Source organism: Mizuhopecten yessoensis, unplaced genomic scaffold (assembly GCF_002113885.1).
Source record: "Mizuhopecten yessoensis strain PY_sf001 unplaced genomic scaffold, ASM211388v2 scaffold8841, whole genome shotgun sequence".
NCBI classification, from domain to species: domain Eukaryota; kingdom Metazoa; phylum Mollusca; class Bivalvia; order Pectinida; family Pectinidae; genus Mizuhopecten; species Mizuhopecten yessoensis.
This window is the reverse complement of record NW_018407749.1, coordinates 1,484,491-1,503,701: the sequence shown is the minus strand read 5'-3', so window position 1 is coordinate 1,503,701 and position 19,211 is coordinate 1,484,491. Positions and strand designations below refer to the sequence as shown.

The following is a 19,211-nucleotide window of genomic DNA, read 5'->3' as shown; positions in this document are numbered from 1 at the left end:
TTTAGAAGCTCAAATTTCAAGCATATTTTTTGAACACCACATTGTCAAGCACCACCAAATGTTTTCTTCAATGCTATTTTGTTTTTGAAGGAGTGTCTTGTGAAAATTATAAATCTAAAACTGAAACAAAACTGCTTGAACGTGAGAAGAAATATTATAACAAACATTATGTAAATCTATGCATGTGAAGTAATTCAGTTATGTTAAAAATAACCATAACGTGTATATTTTGTATTTTTCAGAGTTTTAATTAATGTATTGTTTTCACTTGAAATTCCAATCTTCACATACATGTACATCTAGACTAAAACTTGTGTTCGTCTAACCTGCAGCTGTTTTGGATAGGCATCAGGTTCTGGTCAGTGTGAGGAAATACTGCTAAACTCTTATCATAACTTCTTAGCATTGCCTCAAGTGAGCTTAGACTATCGTGTATGTAATCTCTGAGGCATTCCTAAAGGTTGAGTGAAAGCTGTCGATTCAGCATTATTCAAACCCAATCCGTAGACATTTAAAACAAACGTGTTTGAAAAAGTGAGGTGAATCATGAAAATGCTGTTGCTGGGTTACATAATATGCTGAAGCATGTGTCCGTCATGTGACAGGGTTTCTACGACACAGGTGTGTTATACACTTTGGTTGTTTAAGACTCTTAGGAGGTTACCAGCACAGTCCTGAAGGGACTTATTGTCAAGATAATTTAGTGTATAGTTTTTACCGAAAGAAGCCTCGTAAAGTATCTTCTTATAAGGCAATGGAAATGAACGGTCGCAGAAGAACCATCACTTCAATTTTAAAACCAAATATATATATCCTACCCCCCACACCCATCCCATTTAAAAAAAAAACATGTGTCATCTGTTCTTAATGCAGATTGTGCTGCTGTACAAGATGACGTTTTGAATACGTTGACCTCGCTGTATTTTGTAAGCAATCGCCCAATATCCATTAACTTGGACCTGTTTTAGTCATCTACGACTAAAAGTGCAACATTAGTACTATAAGGTATTGTTAGACTGAAGAATACCACATATTCTTTCAACCTTCTTTGTGAAAAAAATGTATGTCACTCTTTGAATTGGTTTTGTCAGGAAAGGTTGGATGTTAAATGCATATTGTCTGTAAATCTATGTGTGTTTCACAATAGATTTTGACACTATGGTGACACATGCTGCTCTTTTTTGTGCTTACATCGATTCTTCACAAGCTGTGAATTGGCATGGATACAAATTATAAAATGCGGTATCTGGTAACACCTCGCACAGAGAGTGACAAATTCAAATATTATCTGTTTTGATATGTACAAGTTTTCACTGCTATATATGATCCCGAGAGTTGATGCTCGGTTGTTGGGTAATATCATCTTATAGAAATAGTTTGCTATAATCAATAATCCCTGGGGCTTGTTGAACCATTAAGACATCTGAGTAGAAGGGATTTTGTAACATGTGTGATTGCAGTATGGATACCTCAAATTTTATATTGTGTTCATGTGTTATTACATTTGGTTGGAAGGCACATCTTACTTAAATGCATTGTGGGAAAAAAATATACCTGTTGATGGCTAACCATCTAACATAATCTAAATTTCTCAGTCTATTTCATAATTAAGTTTATGAATATGAAATGGAAGCATCTAAGAAGTCAGTTTAATCTTTTCATGAAAAAAATTATTTAAAATATTACCAGGAAACATTACATCAATTTATATTTTAGATTTGAAGAGTTAAGGTTTCATAAATGACATACGTGCTGATTGTATAATACTAAAAAGGCATCATTTTGCAGTGCGTGACATCCAAACTATACACATTGTTACTGTGACCTGGGGTGGACAAATATAACAAGGCATGACCTCCTCACACAAATCCTGAAGTTACTTAGTCTGATCTTCTATGTGTTCTTCCAAACTTGTTAAAGATCACACTAAGACCAAACGACAGTCCCATAGATTCAGACAATTGCTTTTCCCTCTTGGTAATAACAGCTAAAAGGTTACAATCCATAAATCATGTTGTACTAATTGGTTTTCAGTTGAGTTGAAGTTGAACCGGACAGTTACTAGCACTTTATGGAGCCTAGTGTGGTTTATACCTAAAAGGTAGACTTTGTGGTTTTTGTGGTGATCGAAAACCATTTAGCTTTAAATCCTCCAGACGGTCCCCGATTCCTTTTGCTGAGCCTCTTCGGATCGTTGATACCAATTATGTTGCAATGAAGTAGTTGTGGCTTTGTGATTGTCCAGTGGTTTGGATTCCATTGTCCAGTGTACAAAGTCAGGGTAATAATGGACAGGAAACCCCACGTTGTTACTAAAAGCTGTGATGATGACCTTGGCGTAACTCTTAAGTACAATCTTCGAGAGATCTTTGACAGCTTTTTGATCTTGTGATTGTCTAAATTTTTCTCTCCTTCTCAAAATCTGTGAGACCTGTATAGTGATTTTATGTGAACTTTCAATATTTTCCTACCTTTTAAAGAGGCTTAACAGCTCTGGGGTCAGAGTTCATAACCGTTAGTAGGCATTACAAAAAGGTCTAGCGTAAATTCATCGCAGATGGATTTAATATGGGAACAAACAGGGTAATGTTGAGTATGTTAGCTGAATCTAGTTCTATTTAAATATTTTTCGGAAAATTAGTTTCAATGACTCTCAGCATTGTTGCTTTGAATAGACAGAATCAAATTTCTATCATTATATTTGTAAAGCAGGAAATAGGACCAAATTAAATTCTTTGTGTTTTGTTCTTTTGTTTGGCAATAATGTAGTTGATAGAATTTGGTCTAATTTGTGTGACACAATGGATGTAGGATAAAGGCTGAAATTCTTTCACAGAATAAAAACCACAGGCATGGCTGGTTTGTAAAAAAAGGGAGATAAAAACCTGCCAACTTTATCTGGTACACAGGGTCTTTGCCATGAAAACCTGGTCAGTTGGTGATAATGGAAGAGCAGAACCTGTACACTAGGTGTAATGCTATCATCTCTTCAGGGCCTCGGTGCTACTGTAGGCCTCTCAACTTCCATAGGAGTTCCAACATTCCCAACCCTGGTATTCAATAGTAATCTAAAACTCTCTAGAACAATGTCTGACAATGATAGAGGGGATGGTCATTGTTCTGTGATTGACTTGAGCTAAAAATGTTGGAATGTTTGCATTATTTCCGTCATTATAACGTAGATATTGTTCCCGTTGTAATTAGACATGTTTGTTTATGAAGTATGTACAAGAACAATAGAAGCACAATGGGGGTAGGTTCTGTTAATCAGGCCAATTACATGTCAATACTGTTTTGATAAAATACCAATATTGACAGTGAGTCATCATACCCCACTGTGTCAACTATACCATATGTACCAGCCCTTGGTCTCATGGTGCACTATTTATACCTGTACATGAAAAGTCACTTTGAAAGATATAGAGATTGTCAGCATTTTTGTTTGATAATAGAGGTAAACAAATGTCTCATTGTACACAATGTAGGCCTGAATTGCCATTTCATGCACATTATCTTTGAAGTAGTCAGAGATAGAAATAATTTTTCTTTATATGTTGAAAGTGGGGTTGTGTAGCGTGAGAAAACTTAGATAGTCATATGTGACATCAGTGAAGCGATGTTGTGGCAAGTTTCAAACTATTACAAGTTTTGTAGAAATTGTATACTGAACTGATGGCTGAACTCTATTTGTATACAATATGATGTACACTAGGTAAATAGAGCGTGAGTTTGGAGCCTAGATATGGCATGTGTCAAAAAAATTGTCTTCTTCCTACATGTGTATGTTGTGTTTCTGTGTTACCAGGTATCTGTTTCGTATCAAATAAACACGGTCTGCCAGATTGGACTAGATCACTTTTTTCTGTTGATTTATATGTAATTATATAATATAGTATCTAGATCCTGAACTCTTCACGAATCTTGACTTATTGGCAGTAATTGATGAAAGCTTATGTTTGCTATCATTGAGCAATAATCACGGGTTGTTCCATTGATTGACACTGTATTTGTATAGGAAATTAGTAATTGTGGTTTTTAAAGTCGGGTCATCAAATATTAATGGGAACAACTTCAATCTCTCCCAGTAAATCAATAATGTTGTTATTTCTGAGTAAGTGAACACATACTGTGATTCATGCATCCATGTATTGAAAAATCTTCAGAAAAATGAATAATCCGGAGTAGGTTAACCTAGTTTTTATAACTCCAGGCAGCAAATATAAAGTCTTACTCCAAGTATATGATGCTCTGTACCCAAAACTAGGTAAGACTGTTTCTTCTTCATGATGGTCACTTAAAACAATATTGTTACCTGTCGGAGCTTTTAACCTCATTGTAATAAAATATTTCCACACCTAGCTATAGGTTGGTGTTGTGGACGACAACTGAACAAGGTCTCCATTGATGGCCAATGACTTACATGTAGCTCTAGCTGTGATCTATTGGTCAGACACATAAGCCAGGACGTTGACGCACAGAGAAACTGGTTGGTTCTACTGTCTCACCTGATGATCATGGCTCGGTGGCTGAGTCACCTTCACCCATATATATATATAACATTATAGATCCATAGTTGGACTCGGGCATCTATCAATGGGAGGCCATACCCTTTCACCTATGATTAACCTATTTTGAGAACGATGGATTCTGTCACAATACTCTAGCCCCTCTTTTTCCTTCCAAACTTTGACCTATATTTTGTGCACTGAAAAGGATTTATCCTTTCTCAAAGCTCTAGCCCATTTTTCTCCCTTTGAACGTTGACCTACTGAGAAGATGGATTCCTGCCCCAACCTCTTGAATAAGTTGTTCTGATGTTTTATGAGTAGAGACTAGAGTTCCACTTTGCCATATATATACATATATATACTATCAAACGCTGACCTGTACCAACCCCCACTCTCTTGGACTGCTGACTTCCACAATGACTGGGGATGTGCCTTTTAGGCAGTGATTGATATCATGGCTGTATATTATCAAGTAAAGTGTTTATTCTGAAACTTTATTTGCTGTTGTTCACTGCTGACGTTCATAAATTGGCAATGCCACAGAGTTGTTATAGACTGCCTTGTGTTTGAGAATAATTAATCACAGACGTATGTCTTATGGGAGGAGGGATGCAGGGATGTATTTGTGAACCACAATTTCACAATACACAAATATGCCTCTGATTCAAGAGATGTATTGACAATATGCCTGAAGTATCGAGAATTCATCTAAATTGTCAAATATTTTGAACGGAAATAATTGAACAGTTGTGTTCATCACGGTTCATTAACTCATTTACCCCTGAAATTTCATAATAAACTATTCCAACCTTTGAATTGGAAGGGTTCAAATGTGTTTTCAGGGTTCAATGGGTTCAGAGACCTACTTTTGACTTCATATTGGCTTATTTGATTCAAATAAAGCATGAAAACCAAACCTTGGATAAAAAAAATTAATCCAAATTGTTTGCATTTTATCGACCTCCTGTTGTGAGAAACTTATTTTGACTAGTTATTGAACAGTTTTACTGTCAATTTAAAAACATAAACACTCCATTTTGTTATCCAAGATTAGCTACAGAAGACTGACCCTACAAATAGACCTGTAGTTAAACTTATAGCTGCTGCTGCTATTTCTTGCGGTAATTTCTTAGTATTATGATATATCGTGGGAGACATTTGAGGATTTTTTTCTGGAAAAGGAAAGGTAGTTAGTTAAACAGTTAAGCTGTAGAAGAACTACCAGGTAAAGGTGGCAAATAAAACGACTGGAGTATATATGGAGAGATGGGATAAACAGTGGGCTTGTAATCATTCATAAAACTATGTTGTGTGTCTGTAGTATAATGTATGCTGTGACCTAGTACTTTATTGGGGGAAGAATGACTGGAATGCCGGGGAGAAACCCTGCCTTGTTATGTGAGCTATCTGTTAGTACTGGTTGTAATAGTGTTACACAGACACACATGCTATGTATACATGGAAGGTTTGTATACATCTGGCATGTCTAACTATAATTATAAGCCTTATTTAAGTTTTTAGGATCCAAATAACTTTAAGGCCTCCCACAGCTGATCCTTGTAAGTCAACAGATTGATCCCTGTCATGTTAATTAACCAGATGGGCAGAGCTACCAATTTGATACTTACTGGGGCTATTGAGGGCGAGCTGACAGCTTGACAGGTATTTCTGTCTACACTATACCATATGCTGTGTGGTTAAAAGGGCGACCCCTGGCGTGTTGTTTTTCTAGCACAAATCAGGCTTGTGAATCATAAAAATATGATAATTACAGGCCATAACTTGAATAGTTTTACGAGATTAATTCATTGTTTGATGAGCTAGCCTTTTCAGGTGAGGATCGACAGATGGGATAGACATAGTTTTCAACAAAAGGAAATTTTATGGGCAGGTGATTTTCCTGTAGTTACTGGTCATGCAAGAACTAGGTGACCTTACTTTACTACCTCTAGCACTAGTGTCCTTCCAGGCTTTAGGAGGAGATTGTAACAAAGTAAATGTAAGGCTGGTGGTCGAGTTAGGGCACTGGTGAAGTATTAAGGTTAATGTTCTGACAGGTTTTGCTGACTCATTGAAACAGAATGAATATCTAATTGGGTTACTCCACCAGGACAATACTGTCTGTATCAGTTACTACTATGGTGTCATGTCTGTCTGTATTCCCCCCCTCCCCCCAACACTACACAATTACTATGAAGGAATATTAAATAGCACTCTGTACTAATGCAACAGTTTCATGCTGATCAGTGATGTGATTTATAGATGTCCTGATCTTCGGTCTGAACCCATCCACAGATTTATGGCCTTCTGTCAAAACAAATTATAATTGTATACCTCCAGCAAATTGCAGACAACAATCTGTACTACAGATGTATTGACTAAGAATAAATTGATATGGAGAATTACCTTAGTGTTTATATGGACCCAGACATCAAATCAAATTTTCACAAAAATAACGAGGGACCCAAACAATATAGGGTCCCTAAACGGCAACAACTGTTATCATGTATTATTAGAATTTTTGACATCACAGAATGACCAAGCTGTTTCTGGATGGTTAAAAATAAACATCAAATTGAAAGAAAAAAATCTGATTTATAATAAGCACACTTAATACTATATTTCATATAAGCTGTCAATATGAAAATTGTATCTTGTGTTGAGAGTTTGTAAATGTACAAGAGGACGATGTAGCTGTAACACAATGTTGCATGTTTTGTACCTTTCATGCTGTAGGCTTGAGAACTAAAGAGATGAAGTGATCAAATATTATACTGATATTAAAATGACTGTACATACAAAAAAGTGATCCTTAACCTTGACCTTAGTTATGGACAGCCAGGTGTGGAGCTTACAGGTGAATTGATGAGTGATGCCACAGTCAACCAATTGTTTTTTCTCAACGAAGAGGTAAGACACATTCTCGGTAAATTTTGTCCTACATACAGTGGAGAAGTAAAACTGTTGCTTAATTTACAAAGTATTTAAGTGAACGCATGCTTCTGTCAAGATATCAAATTATCGATCTTTATGCATTTGTAGTAAGTGCTATTTCCATAGCCCAAGGGCATGAGATATTGATCAAACTAGTAAAATAATACATTTTGTAAACATGTAGAAAACAAATCGCAATATTCATTAACTTGAAATTGTTTTGTAAGTTTTCCAAGTTTCTGGTGCTGATAACATTTCTTGTTCATAAAAGTTTGACCTGAAACACTGTTTTGAAATTGAAGTGTAAGTCTGTGTGTAAAATAGCACAATACCCAGCCATGCTGGCATATCAGAATTCCTGGCTGGTCTGGATTGCTGGTGTTGCCAGCCATATGTTACATGAAAGTATAATTAATTCATATTCGTATGTATGAGGTCGGCAACAACTGTTATCATGTATTATTAGAATTTTTGACATCACAGAATGACCAAGCTGTTTCTGGATGTTTAAAAATAAACATCAAATTGAAAGAAAAAAATTCAGATTTATAATAAGCACACTTAATATTATATTTCATATAAGCTGTCAATATGGAGTGTTCTCCATGCTAAAGATCAATCTTGAGTGCTATTTCTTATAACACTTTGTCCAGATCAAAGTATGCATTTAAGGACAAGTCACGCTCAAGCTGCACATCAGAGTCTCGTGATTAGGTGGCAGATGTAAAATAAAATAGGATTTGGTTGTATTTTTCTGTTACCATATTTGTCCACCAATAAGACCATGCTTTACAATAAGCCCACCCATGTCGATAACGGTTCAGTAGAAAGGCCTACCATAAGTATTATTTTCAAGTAGATAAATAAACCACGTCTTCATGTGTGTCATGGGTCCCTGGAATTCAGATTTAGAATACCAGGTAAACAGTTTCCTTTTTGCCTCCACCATCTGTGGGACCAGGAGGGTGGGGACACGGGCATATAGTTTTAAGAATGTCGGCCACACCCTATCCCCTCTCAGTACATGTATTGTTATAGCAACTTAATTATTGAACAGATGTAGGACTAACTTTATGCAAAATAAAGTATGAGAATTCAATAACTTGAATGAGTTGGTATTTAAAGGTTTTAAAGTCAAGGTCACAATAAGTATGAATAGAAATGATTGTCAATAAATGAATATTTTTGCTTAAAAACATTTTCTCATTTTCTTTAAAAATGTATATTCAAATGCCCTGAATAGACCAAACAGGAAGATATTTTTTTTTTTATATCTTAAATACCCAAACAGGAAATATTGTTTGTGCCATCACACAACATTTCAAAGGAACACATGAAGCTAAAATCTGCACACTTATACTCTTTAAAAAAATGCCAGCATATTGAATTGACCATGAAATAAATAAAAATATCTGTTGAAAGAATTTTAGATGCAATTATTATGTTGGCATTTTGGTTAAAGATCTGCTGGGTATCTCTGTAACCATACTTTTGGTTTTAAGGTTACATCAAATGGTCCCTGTCATCAATTGACAATAATCAAAGGCTTTCCACAATTTCTGTAGCGTCCTACTGACAGTACTGTATGTAAAAAAATCAGTTTTTTTTAGAAACATCTATAAAGTGTAAGAATTCATCCTAATGAAGGATGATATTGCACTTGTTTAAAAAAAGTTGTGTCAAGGATGGTTATGTGAGTTTGTCATTGACTGTTTCTTGTTTTTGTAGGGGCGACTGGTAGCAGTGTGCAGCGACAACACCATCTATTTGTGGGAGATCAACGTGAAAAAGGAGAAAACCGTTCTAGAGAATGTTAAAGAATTTGTCTTTGGAGTAGAAGAAGGGTAAGAATATGCTCAAGGTCACTTCTGTTGTCTGGCCATTGTAGATGTAGTTTATTTTGGGTGGACAGCCAAGCCTCGTTACTCTAGCCACCACTGATCTGCCTGTCGCACGACCCAGCCGGTGTTCTAGGGAAAAATTGGTCCTTTTCTTTACAGAAATGCCCCATTAATCTGTCATTCCTGTTTCTTTTGCTCGAAGTGGCTGTATTATTTAATTAGGCCCCGCTATATATATCTACAGTGTTTTTTCTCAAGAGTGAAGGACCAAGCCATTCCTTTGTAAATTTTGAAATTCTGCCTCCACTGCCACTGCCTCCTCCCCCATCCCAAACTGTATAATATTATATACACATTGCTCCACAACAACTGCATTCAATATTTCTATCTTCATGCATTTACATCCCTACTGAAATTTTGCCTGATATGGGACAGGTCAGAGTGTTGGGGCTTAACAAATTATCTATTTTATAGATTTATTAACAGTGCAGTGAACATTTTTCATGAGTGTAATCAGCATTTAACTAGATGTCACAGACAATGAGGCGCTTACACAGATCTTTAGTTGGTGAGTTGGCGAGGGTTCCTCAAAGTCTCGTCATCCATTTTAATTGACAGTAGCCTACACCAGGTTTTTATTTTTTGAAAGAAATCGTTCCTGTTTTGCGATAACTTTATGAAATATGATAAACCTTTGCATTTTCTTTCATATCAGCTTGAATTCCCATTCAGTACCGACAGCTATTGAAGTTGGGAGTCCATTATTGATGTTAGTTGAACGCAGTGTTATAGAGTGCAGTGACTGATGGCGTGGGTTCATATAGCCATATCAATAATTATCTTTGGAACTATCGTCACTTGCACACTTTTCAGTACATTGCACAAACAGGTTACACATAAGTATAGTTAGGTATAGTTAAGGCTGTTGATGGCAAGGACACCCTGATTCTTAAGCTTTGTCATTATTTACTCATTCACCCCTGAAATTTCATGATTAACTATTCCAACCTGTGTATTGGAAGAGTTCAAATCTGTCTTTAGGGGTAAATGAGATGAAAGAGTTTGACCTGATGTAAAGTCAATAATGAAATTCATGTATTTTTGGTAATCTTATCTTTCCTGCAAGTCTTTCTGCAAACTTTACAACATCATTACATGAAGCAGAAAGTTTCTGAAATATTTACAATCTATGTGAATATGATTTTCAAAAATTAAAAAAATGTTTGCCTATACACACCTACGTAGCCTTTTGTTTTAAGCTGTAACGTTACAGTAAACGGTAGTTTTCTTATGTTAGCCTTATCAGGCTCTCATCGACTGTTCGAAGCCTGGGTGTAATTTATATAGGATTCCTAATTACTGTGTTGTACTTAATAGCATCTACCTAATATATATATATTTTTATTGGTATACATGTGAGCGAAAAAGAAATAAAAATCAAGACCATTAAGTCATTATTTCTTGGTGGAATTCAGATTTTTTCTGTATCTAGTGAGGTAAAATAGAATGAAGATGAAATGGTAATCTGTAGACATACTGATATTGATTTTATAAGACAGGCATTATCAGGTCTGAAAGTCGAATCACCATAAACACATAGGGCCCTAGATCCCCAGGTAATGCCGTCGTTAATTTCCTGGTTTTACTGTACTGTTATAGGTAATGTTCCAACAGTAGATTATCAATCTATTTGTGTATCTTCAACATCACGGATAACAAGTTAAAAGCCTGAAAAATGCAAAACCAATCAATTTCTTGGAGTCGGCTATCCTCAATCCGTAAACCTTTTCCTGACGTTGTACACAGTTGAGTAACAGTCCTACGTGGTGTGATCGACGCTCAACATTTCAATAATTGATTGCCGTCGTTGTAGATCATGTTAATGAATAGTGGACAGTTATATTTATCGTAGACAGCAGCAAAAGTTATTTCAGTGAAAATCAATGAATCTTGCTTTTCTTCATTAATGCAGACTTTGAACTTTGCTGGCCGGTATCTGTATTAATAGATGTGTGTAGACAAATTCGAAGTCAGCAGAGGTCAGCAATCTTTCTAGTTGGTTACTTGATTAGTTAATGGTCCTATAGGGTGTAGTATACCAGGTAGATGATTATTTTTTAGTTCCTCTGTGAATTGGAGTAATGTACTTTGTTAAAGTTAAATTTCCCAGGTGAAATGAAATGTACGGTATGTTATTTGTTCCCAGGGACTCCATTTTAAATACAATACAGAAAATCTCAAACAATGATGTCAATTTAATGAATTTTGTGTTATATTATGGACTGTTCCTAATTTCGTACTGTACACGGTAACTAGCTATGTAATATAGTAGCATACAGGAAGGAGCTTATAGTACCTTGTACAGGAAGAGGGCTTTTAAAGCCTAATTGCATGAATGATTCAACATCATTTGTCCTCATGTTGCACTTGAGTGAAGTATTTACGAGTACAGTATTTGTGAATGACATGTTTACAAACAGATGTGATGTGTGGGTAAGAGCCCTATTATCATATTTGTCAGTGTCTCATTGTTACATCAACATCGTAAACAATGTCTGGCAAATATATATACCAAACTTTAGGCAACTGTTGATACCAGCAGAATGACATTTTGTTATTAAATGATATAAAACAGAATAAGAGTTGCTATGCTTAGCCTTATCTAAAGTGTTGATCTTTGTAATCTGATAATAAAGGAAATGCCCTTCCCGTTTAGTGTAGATAGAGACCCCACGGCTGTGTTTAATATTTAATATATTGATGTTCTTTTTTTTTATTACCTCCGAAGCTTTTATGGGTATTTTTTCCCCGTAGAGGAGTTTATAGAATGTTAGTCACCATATATAAACCAAATTGAACGGGATTTGACCTGTCGGTTACAAACTCCTGGTACCGTAAATAACACAATAAGCACCCCATCTCTTATTTTAGCTCTCTCTATCCATTTCTAGTCAGGGCACCCCATCTCTAATTAAATAGCATCATAGCACTAGCTCTATCAACCCATTTCTGGTCCAAACACCTCATCCATAAAACTTATACCAGGTATTAAAAGGTCTCTGTTATTGCTGTTTATTGGGGATTTGGATGATTCAGCAAACATGATTTTCCTGAATGACTAAGCCCCTAGCATGCATATCAGGTGTATGGTATCAATTTTATAACCTGAACAGTTGGATAGCCAGCCCTGTACCTTTTCTAAGAAATTTTGATTCTGTTTTTGCTTTCTGTAGCTACATTGTATCTACTCTGACCTAGTTTTAAGTATCATTCCTGACATTTTATGGCTAAGCACTTTCTACAAATCTTGAAAAATTATTTAGCAAAATAAAAAAGTTTATCCTATCTTTTCCTAGCCTATTTGTTTAACCCTTTCAGCCCTAGGTAACTTTGGTAGACTCTACTATACATTGATCTGGACGAGTCCATTATGGTCTACAGTGGTGAAAGGGTTAAGACAGAAAGAACACAACAATTGCATTGTTTGGTCTTGCATACATAAACAACTTGGTATTGATGTAATGTAGTGCATCTTATTGGCTAGTACAAGAACACTGATCTCTTATATACGTATATATGTATCGGGGATTTTGTGCTTGTAGTCTTGTTTTGGTTATAATTTATAGACACTCTGTATGTGGTTGTTTATTTACAGCAAACCTAAGAACATATCAGTATGCTGTTTGACAAAGGATGGCAAGTGTCTGTTGATAGGCACCGAGGAGGGCAACATCTACATGCTCAACCTACAGACATTCAAACTCATGGAGCAGATCGTCTACCAAGACGTTGTCATGCAAAAGTAGGTGAACAACCCCATGGGAGTGTCGCATTGTATTTTGGCAAGCTTTTGTTCATTCCATGATGGACTATCATTTTCTCAAAATGATATTGACTGGGGCTTGCATGGCTATTGGCCATTTGCTCAGTTAACTATTCTGTGAATTTTAACAACACATGTCATCTCATTTAAACATATATATATTGATACAAATTTAGAAAAAGCAAATGTGAAATAAATAAAAAAGGCAGATTTAATTTCTGTTCCTTCTTGAAAGAACACGTTTCTTTTTTCAAAATTCTTTTGATTTTATTTTTAATGATTAGTATAAGTTGTCTTTTGAATTTGATGTGAAATTTTGAATTTGAAAAAAAGAAATTTATTTGCAGTGTGCCAGATGACTTCAAAGTAAACCCTGGTGCAGTGGAAACCATTGCTAACCACCCCACAAATCCTGACAAGGTAAGATCATCATTCTATTAAAGGAAACTTTGTTTTTGTCCATTAACAAATTGTAGACTGAGCCATGAAAATTCTGTGATGAAGTTCTGAGGATTATGTTCTGTGTTGAATATTTAACATTTATTTTGTGGGAGCTTGATGTGTATAAACAACGTCCCTACTGGTTCTTCTTGGTTTTGCAAAGCCCTGAATCTTTATTTCTCATTTCGGAATTAAACGGTATGAAATTTTACTGTTAACCTGAAATCGGGCCACCAGGCATTGTTGTAAGGGAGTAAACATGATCATGGGCAGTAAAGTAGTCAGCTTTGATGTCAGCCTCATCATCCAGGTATCAACAGGTAGCGTTGATCGCTGGCATACTATTGCCTCACAGACAGTCCCTAGGGCAGGCGTATCGCATACTAGTGCCAGACCAAAAATAAACACAATCTAGGAGCAATTTCCTTAGTATTCAATTTCTGTTTGTTTGGTTAGGAAATATTGGGAATATTTCTGTCATAAATATTGATTACCCCATGCCAGTGCTTGTATAATCCGGTGTGCACACACAAATTAGCATTCCGTATAGTGGTTTTGTGTGCAAGATTAAAGTGAGCAGTGTCGAAACATCCTGCTTTAATACATTTGATTGGTATATGTTAGGTGTGCAGTGTTATTTTTCAATTTTATGTAATACTTCAATTTATATTAAAAGTTAATCAGGCCTTCCAAAAATAAATAGGTGTGTTTCCTGTAACATGTTTAAAAACTTAGATACCTTTAATCTGCTGTCATCAAGTCTGCCTTGTTGTCATTCTGTGGAATGTTTTAATTCTCATCTTGAAATAGGTGATACAAGTTGTGGTTGCAAAATTGATATCACATGGCTGTTTTCACTGCATAAAACAGCAATCAGGTTATACTTATGTTAATTATGAATATCAAGATATATTATGTGTTGTGTATGTCAACAGTTCCTGTTCGGCTACAATAGAGGGTTGAATATTAAGATTATAAATATGTTGTATTTTGTCAACAGTTCCTGATCAGCTACAATAGAGGGTTGAATATTAAGATTATAAATATGTTGTATTTTGTCAACAGTTCCTGATCAGCTCAATAGAGGGTTGAATATTAAGATTATAAATATGTTGTATTTTGTCAACAGTTCCTGATCGGCTACAATAGAGGGGTGAATAGTAAGATTATAAATATGTTGTATTTTGGCAACAGTTCCTGATCGGCTACAATAGAGGGTTGAATCGTAAGATTATAAATATGTTGTATTTTGTCAACAGTTCCTGATCGGCTACAATAGAGGGTTGAATAGGAAGATTATAAATATGTTGTATTTTGTCAACAGTTCCTGATCGGCTACAATAGAGGGGTGAATAGTAAGATTATAAATATGTTGTATTTTGTCAACAGTTCCTGATCGGCTACAATAGAGGGTTGATCGTGCTGTGGGACAACAAGGAGTGCAATGCTGACCAGACCTACAATGCTACACAGGTGAGACACTAATCACACAACTCTTCCTTTATCTAGACGTCCCGCAAATCAGGCTGCAATAATCCTCTGTACAATATCCTGTGTTACTTGTTTCTCTTCGTAACAGTTAAGTTCTCTATCACTACTTAATCCACCGTCACTGGTGTTAGCCAAATGATTTTGGGCCCTTTAGTTTTCCTTGTAGGTCTATTCTCTGGCAGTTACTCGTGTCATTCAGTTCTCTGCTGGATTCAATATCAAATTGGATAGGCTAGAAAAAACGACAGACAACCATGTTTCCACATCTTCACTGCATCTCAACTTCATTTTATCACGGTTAAAAAAAGTAGTTCTCGGAGTGCTCTTTAATTTTTTTCTAACCGAAAAGTTTTTAAACGATTCTTTTTAAGGACTTTGTCTTCTATAAATAAAACTGTCACATTAGCAGAAATGGTTATTGCAAAGTGAAATTTGATTTAGTTACTGTCATTATATTTTAGACAAGTTATTAAACTTTGATTGTATAATAAAAGCATGTTGTACATTCACAGCAACTTGAGTCCGTAGCCTGGCACAGGAATGGTTCTGAGTTCATCAGCGCCCACATCGACGGTAGCTACATCAAGTGGAAGTCAACCGACTCCTCGGAACCCAAGGAAGCTGCCCTTACCCCCTACGGTAAGTTTCACGACTCAAATAACGTACACATACTATTAACTTCCCGATACCTGTGGTATATAGGGATCCCAGTAACTAGAATATAACACGTCAAAAGTCAGCTGTAAATATGATAGCTTTGAAACTGATGACACCCACTGCATTTTCTCTTTGAAAAACCTGACTCTTCCTTTAAATAATTTTGGTCATAAAAAATGTTTGGAACCCTTTCATCCATGCAATAACAACATTTTTGAAAATTGGAGTCTTTTGAGATATGTTTAAGTGGTTTAAAATTATAGGATACAAATGACACTGGTCTGTAGTATTTAAAGCAGACACTACATTCTTACTACCGTATCATTTTACGAATATGAAAAATACACTTGATTTTATTATTCATAATTTAACACCGTGTGTTATTATAAAATGAAACTACAATTATAATAAATATGCAAATATGATACACAACCATAGATGTTGTTTCTTTGTAGTGTCCTCTTAACAGACATGTGAAAAACAGAATCATTTGTGTTGTACAAGTACTTACTGCATTTACTACATATTTATTGTAACTAGTTTCAGTAAGTGGTCTATAGGGAAACAAAAAGTTGAACTTTTGACATGCATTAGAATGTTAATCAAATGCAATGCATTTCAAATAAAGCACAAGTTTCTCGATGTTGTAATTTTTGTTTGTATGTAGGCAGTTTTATCCCAACCCTTCGTAGCTTGGTTGTAGATTTAGGCAGTTTTATCCCAACCCTTCGTAGCTTGGTTGTAGGTTTTGGCAGTTTTATCCCAACCCTTCATAGCTTGGTTGTAGATTTAGGCAGTTTTCTTCCGACCCTTTATAACCGATGTAGGCATTTGGTGGTCTATACCTGATGACAGGTGTGTAACGCGACACCAGCTCATCTGAACATCTAGGTAGATGGTGTGGCCATACAGACATGCTTGACTGACAATACTGACAGCCTGTCCTGTTTAAATCCCCATACCTGGAGATGTTAAACATTTGTAGTTGTGTAGTCGATGCGTTTTATTTTTTTGTGAATGATCCCGTGTCTATTGTGATTTTATGCCCAGTGGGCGGGCATGGCTTCTTGGTTTGAGGGCTTTTCTTTGATAGTAATTGATTTTAATCAGCCGGGAGAAAATTTTCAAGTAATAACATTCAACACGCTATCCAAATGATTGCTCATTATGCCAATCAAAGGAATCCGGAGTTAACGAAGAACATTGATGTTACACAAATAAACTTCATTGTCCTCCACTGCAAGCTATGTTCGACAAATGAATATTTTAAATTGATACTTCAATTTTATCATTGTTTTATGATATTTTCTGAATTTACAATGAGTGCACACCAACATTTGTAGACAAAATATCAGGTCATTGCGTTGGGGAATACTTAATCCCTTCGCCTGTAATGGAAGCTCTCGGGTTTGGATTTTAATTGGTACTGCATTCCAAAAATGAGTTGATTGGAAAATTTGCATGTAATTTTCAAATAGCTGTGAATTGTTGGCAAGTCGTTTCAATAATTTGATCTTGGAATTTTAATCATGTTGTCTAACAATCGTTATCGGGTGAATAACTTGTCGCTGAGAATGTTGTAAACCAATACATGTTCTGTCAGTTGAATTTGTATTTTGCAATTATACGCAGAGATAGTTGAATCCTTATGAAAATTCTTTTACAATGATACAGATTAAAAAAATTCTATTGATTTTATTGATCAAGAAAAGAAGGGAAGAAAAAGCGGTTTATTAAAATTGTGCACATAATGAAATATTTTTTAGCAAATTAAGTGATAGAATAAGATCTATTTCAAGAAGATTCAAAAAAGGTTTGGAGATCAAAATTTAGATAGAAGTCGAAGAATTATTTTAAGGTAATTAAGTTAATGGAATATGTCATGTTTTTTTAATGAATGTTCCAGATTGGCTGTGTAAGTTTTACAATAACTGTATGACTCAGTATTGACGCCTTACATTATAGTCTGACAATGATGCATGCTAAAAAGGGTTATAAGTGTTAAATTATTGGAAGTATAGTATCGCAGTACAGCATTTGCATTGGATGAAAGGAAATGCACATATTAAAACGACTTTTGGGGGTAATTCAAAGCTTGAAGTTGAAAGTACATAACCTTCTTATTGTAACGGGGCGAGACATATAAGTGTTAGATTACACTAGGAATTGCTGTTAGTAAACAGGCTTTTCTGTAAATTTAGGAAGGCAAACAAATTCAGTTGTGATTTACTCAAGTAGGACAGACTCTGGGTACGCACAAGGTCTGGTGCAGTGTTTTTATCTGACAAGGTCTGACCGCAGGTGGTATACTCTGAGTGCAGTGTTTTACCTTACATTGGTGAATCAGCAGTGTGACAATAACAGTTACGTTTCAATAGATCTTTTTTTGTCAGTCTCTCAAACCACGGCTCTCTTTGTTAAAAAGTGTTTGTTTAAATGAAATAAAGACGGCTGGAATGTGAAATGAAGTTGTCCGCGAGACAAGAGATCTATGTCTGTGTGACGTTTGGGTCTGTCTGTCACTACAGTCTTTAGGGATTGACAAGGTCATCAGATGGTTTTAACTGTTGTCTGACATGCAAGATAATCATACAGGCTTGTTCATATGAACCTGTATACAATCACTCTGATTTCTGATTACATGTGATGCTGAAGATATGTCAGCATTTAGAAAATTAAGTAACTCATGAATAAATAAAAGCATGGTCAATTACAGGGGTATACAATTCCACTAGTCTGATGCCTGGGGTTAGAAGATTGTGTCAGAACTAGTAAAAAAATGTTTACATATATTATGAAAATATAGATAGGCTAGTTGACTTTTCAACATCTGGCTATAGGCTAGTACTCTAAATGGGAAAATGTACATCCCTGAAGTTATGAGGTGGTTGTGTATGCGCTGTATACAAGAAATATCATGGAAACACTGTACTTTCTTGTGTAACCTATATTTGACATGGACTTTGAAAAAGTAGTATGCAGTAAAACAACTCTAACAGGACCCTTGAGTTTCGTGACACCCGGTCAAGTCCAACAAAATATTTTATTCAAACTATCCATTTAAACCTGTAGACTCCGACATCCTGTCTAATATGAACAAATATATTGTGTCATTTAGTGTTACATTGGGTACTTCAGGTTTTCTTTTACCAAGATTTATAAATAATAGATACATGTATATATACTTTTCTGAAAATATTCATGATAGAACTACATGTATGCTATCACAATTCACAGGACCTCCCATTCCTGAACCGATTAATAAATAAAACCTCTTCACAGTTAGCTGCACAGAGTATACAGTAGTGATATAACACATAGTATCACTGACTGCTGTCACCCCCCAACAATGCATTGGCGGGCTGTTCCACACATAGAATATATCTTGTTTCACCGTAGAGTGTTAAAACAACGTTACAGAATGTCTATTCCTGTGATAGAAGTATTGATTTAGTGTAAAAGAGAAATGTGGCAACAGATTTCAGCATGTCTAGTTAAACTCGCTTACATTTTTGT

The 19,211-nt window shown here is 35.5% G+C and overlaps 1 protein-coding gene across 1 annotated transcript in view; it reads left to right on the top strand.

Moving 5' to 3' along the window:
• LOC110456778 (lethal(2) giant larvae protein homolog 1-like) overlaps positions 1 to 19,211 on the top strand; it is a 100,782-nt gene that overhangs the window by 66,475 nt on the left and 15,096 nt on the right. The window contains exons 20-25 of the mRNA XM_021507735.1: positions 7,337 to 7,418; positions 9,171 to 9,286; positions 12,939 to 13,085; positions 13,454 to 13,526; positions 14,937 to 15,020; positions 15,551 to 15,677. Coding sequence (XP_021363410.1) covers positions 7,337 to 7,418; positions 9,171 to 9,286; positions 12,939 to 13,085; positions 13,454 to 13,526; positions 14,937 to 15,020; positions 15,551 to 15,677 — 629 coding nt within the window. The remainder of the gene's footprint in view (positions 1 to 7,336; positions 7,419 to 9,170; positions 9,287 to 12,938; positions 13,086 to 13,453; positions 13,527 to 14,936; positions 15,021 to 15,550; positions 15,678 to 19,211) is intronic.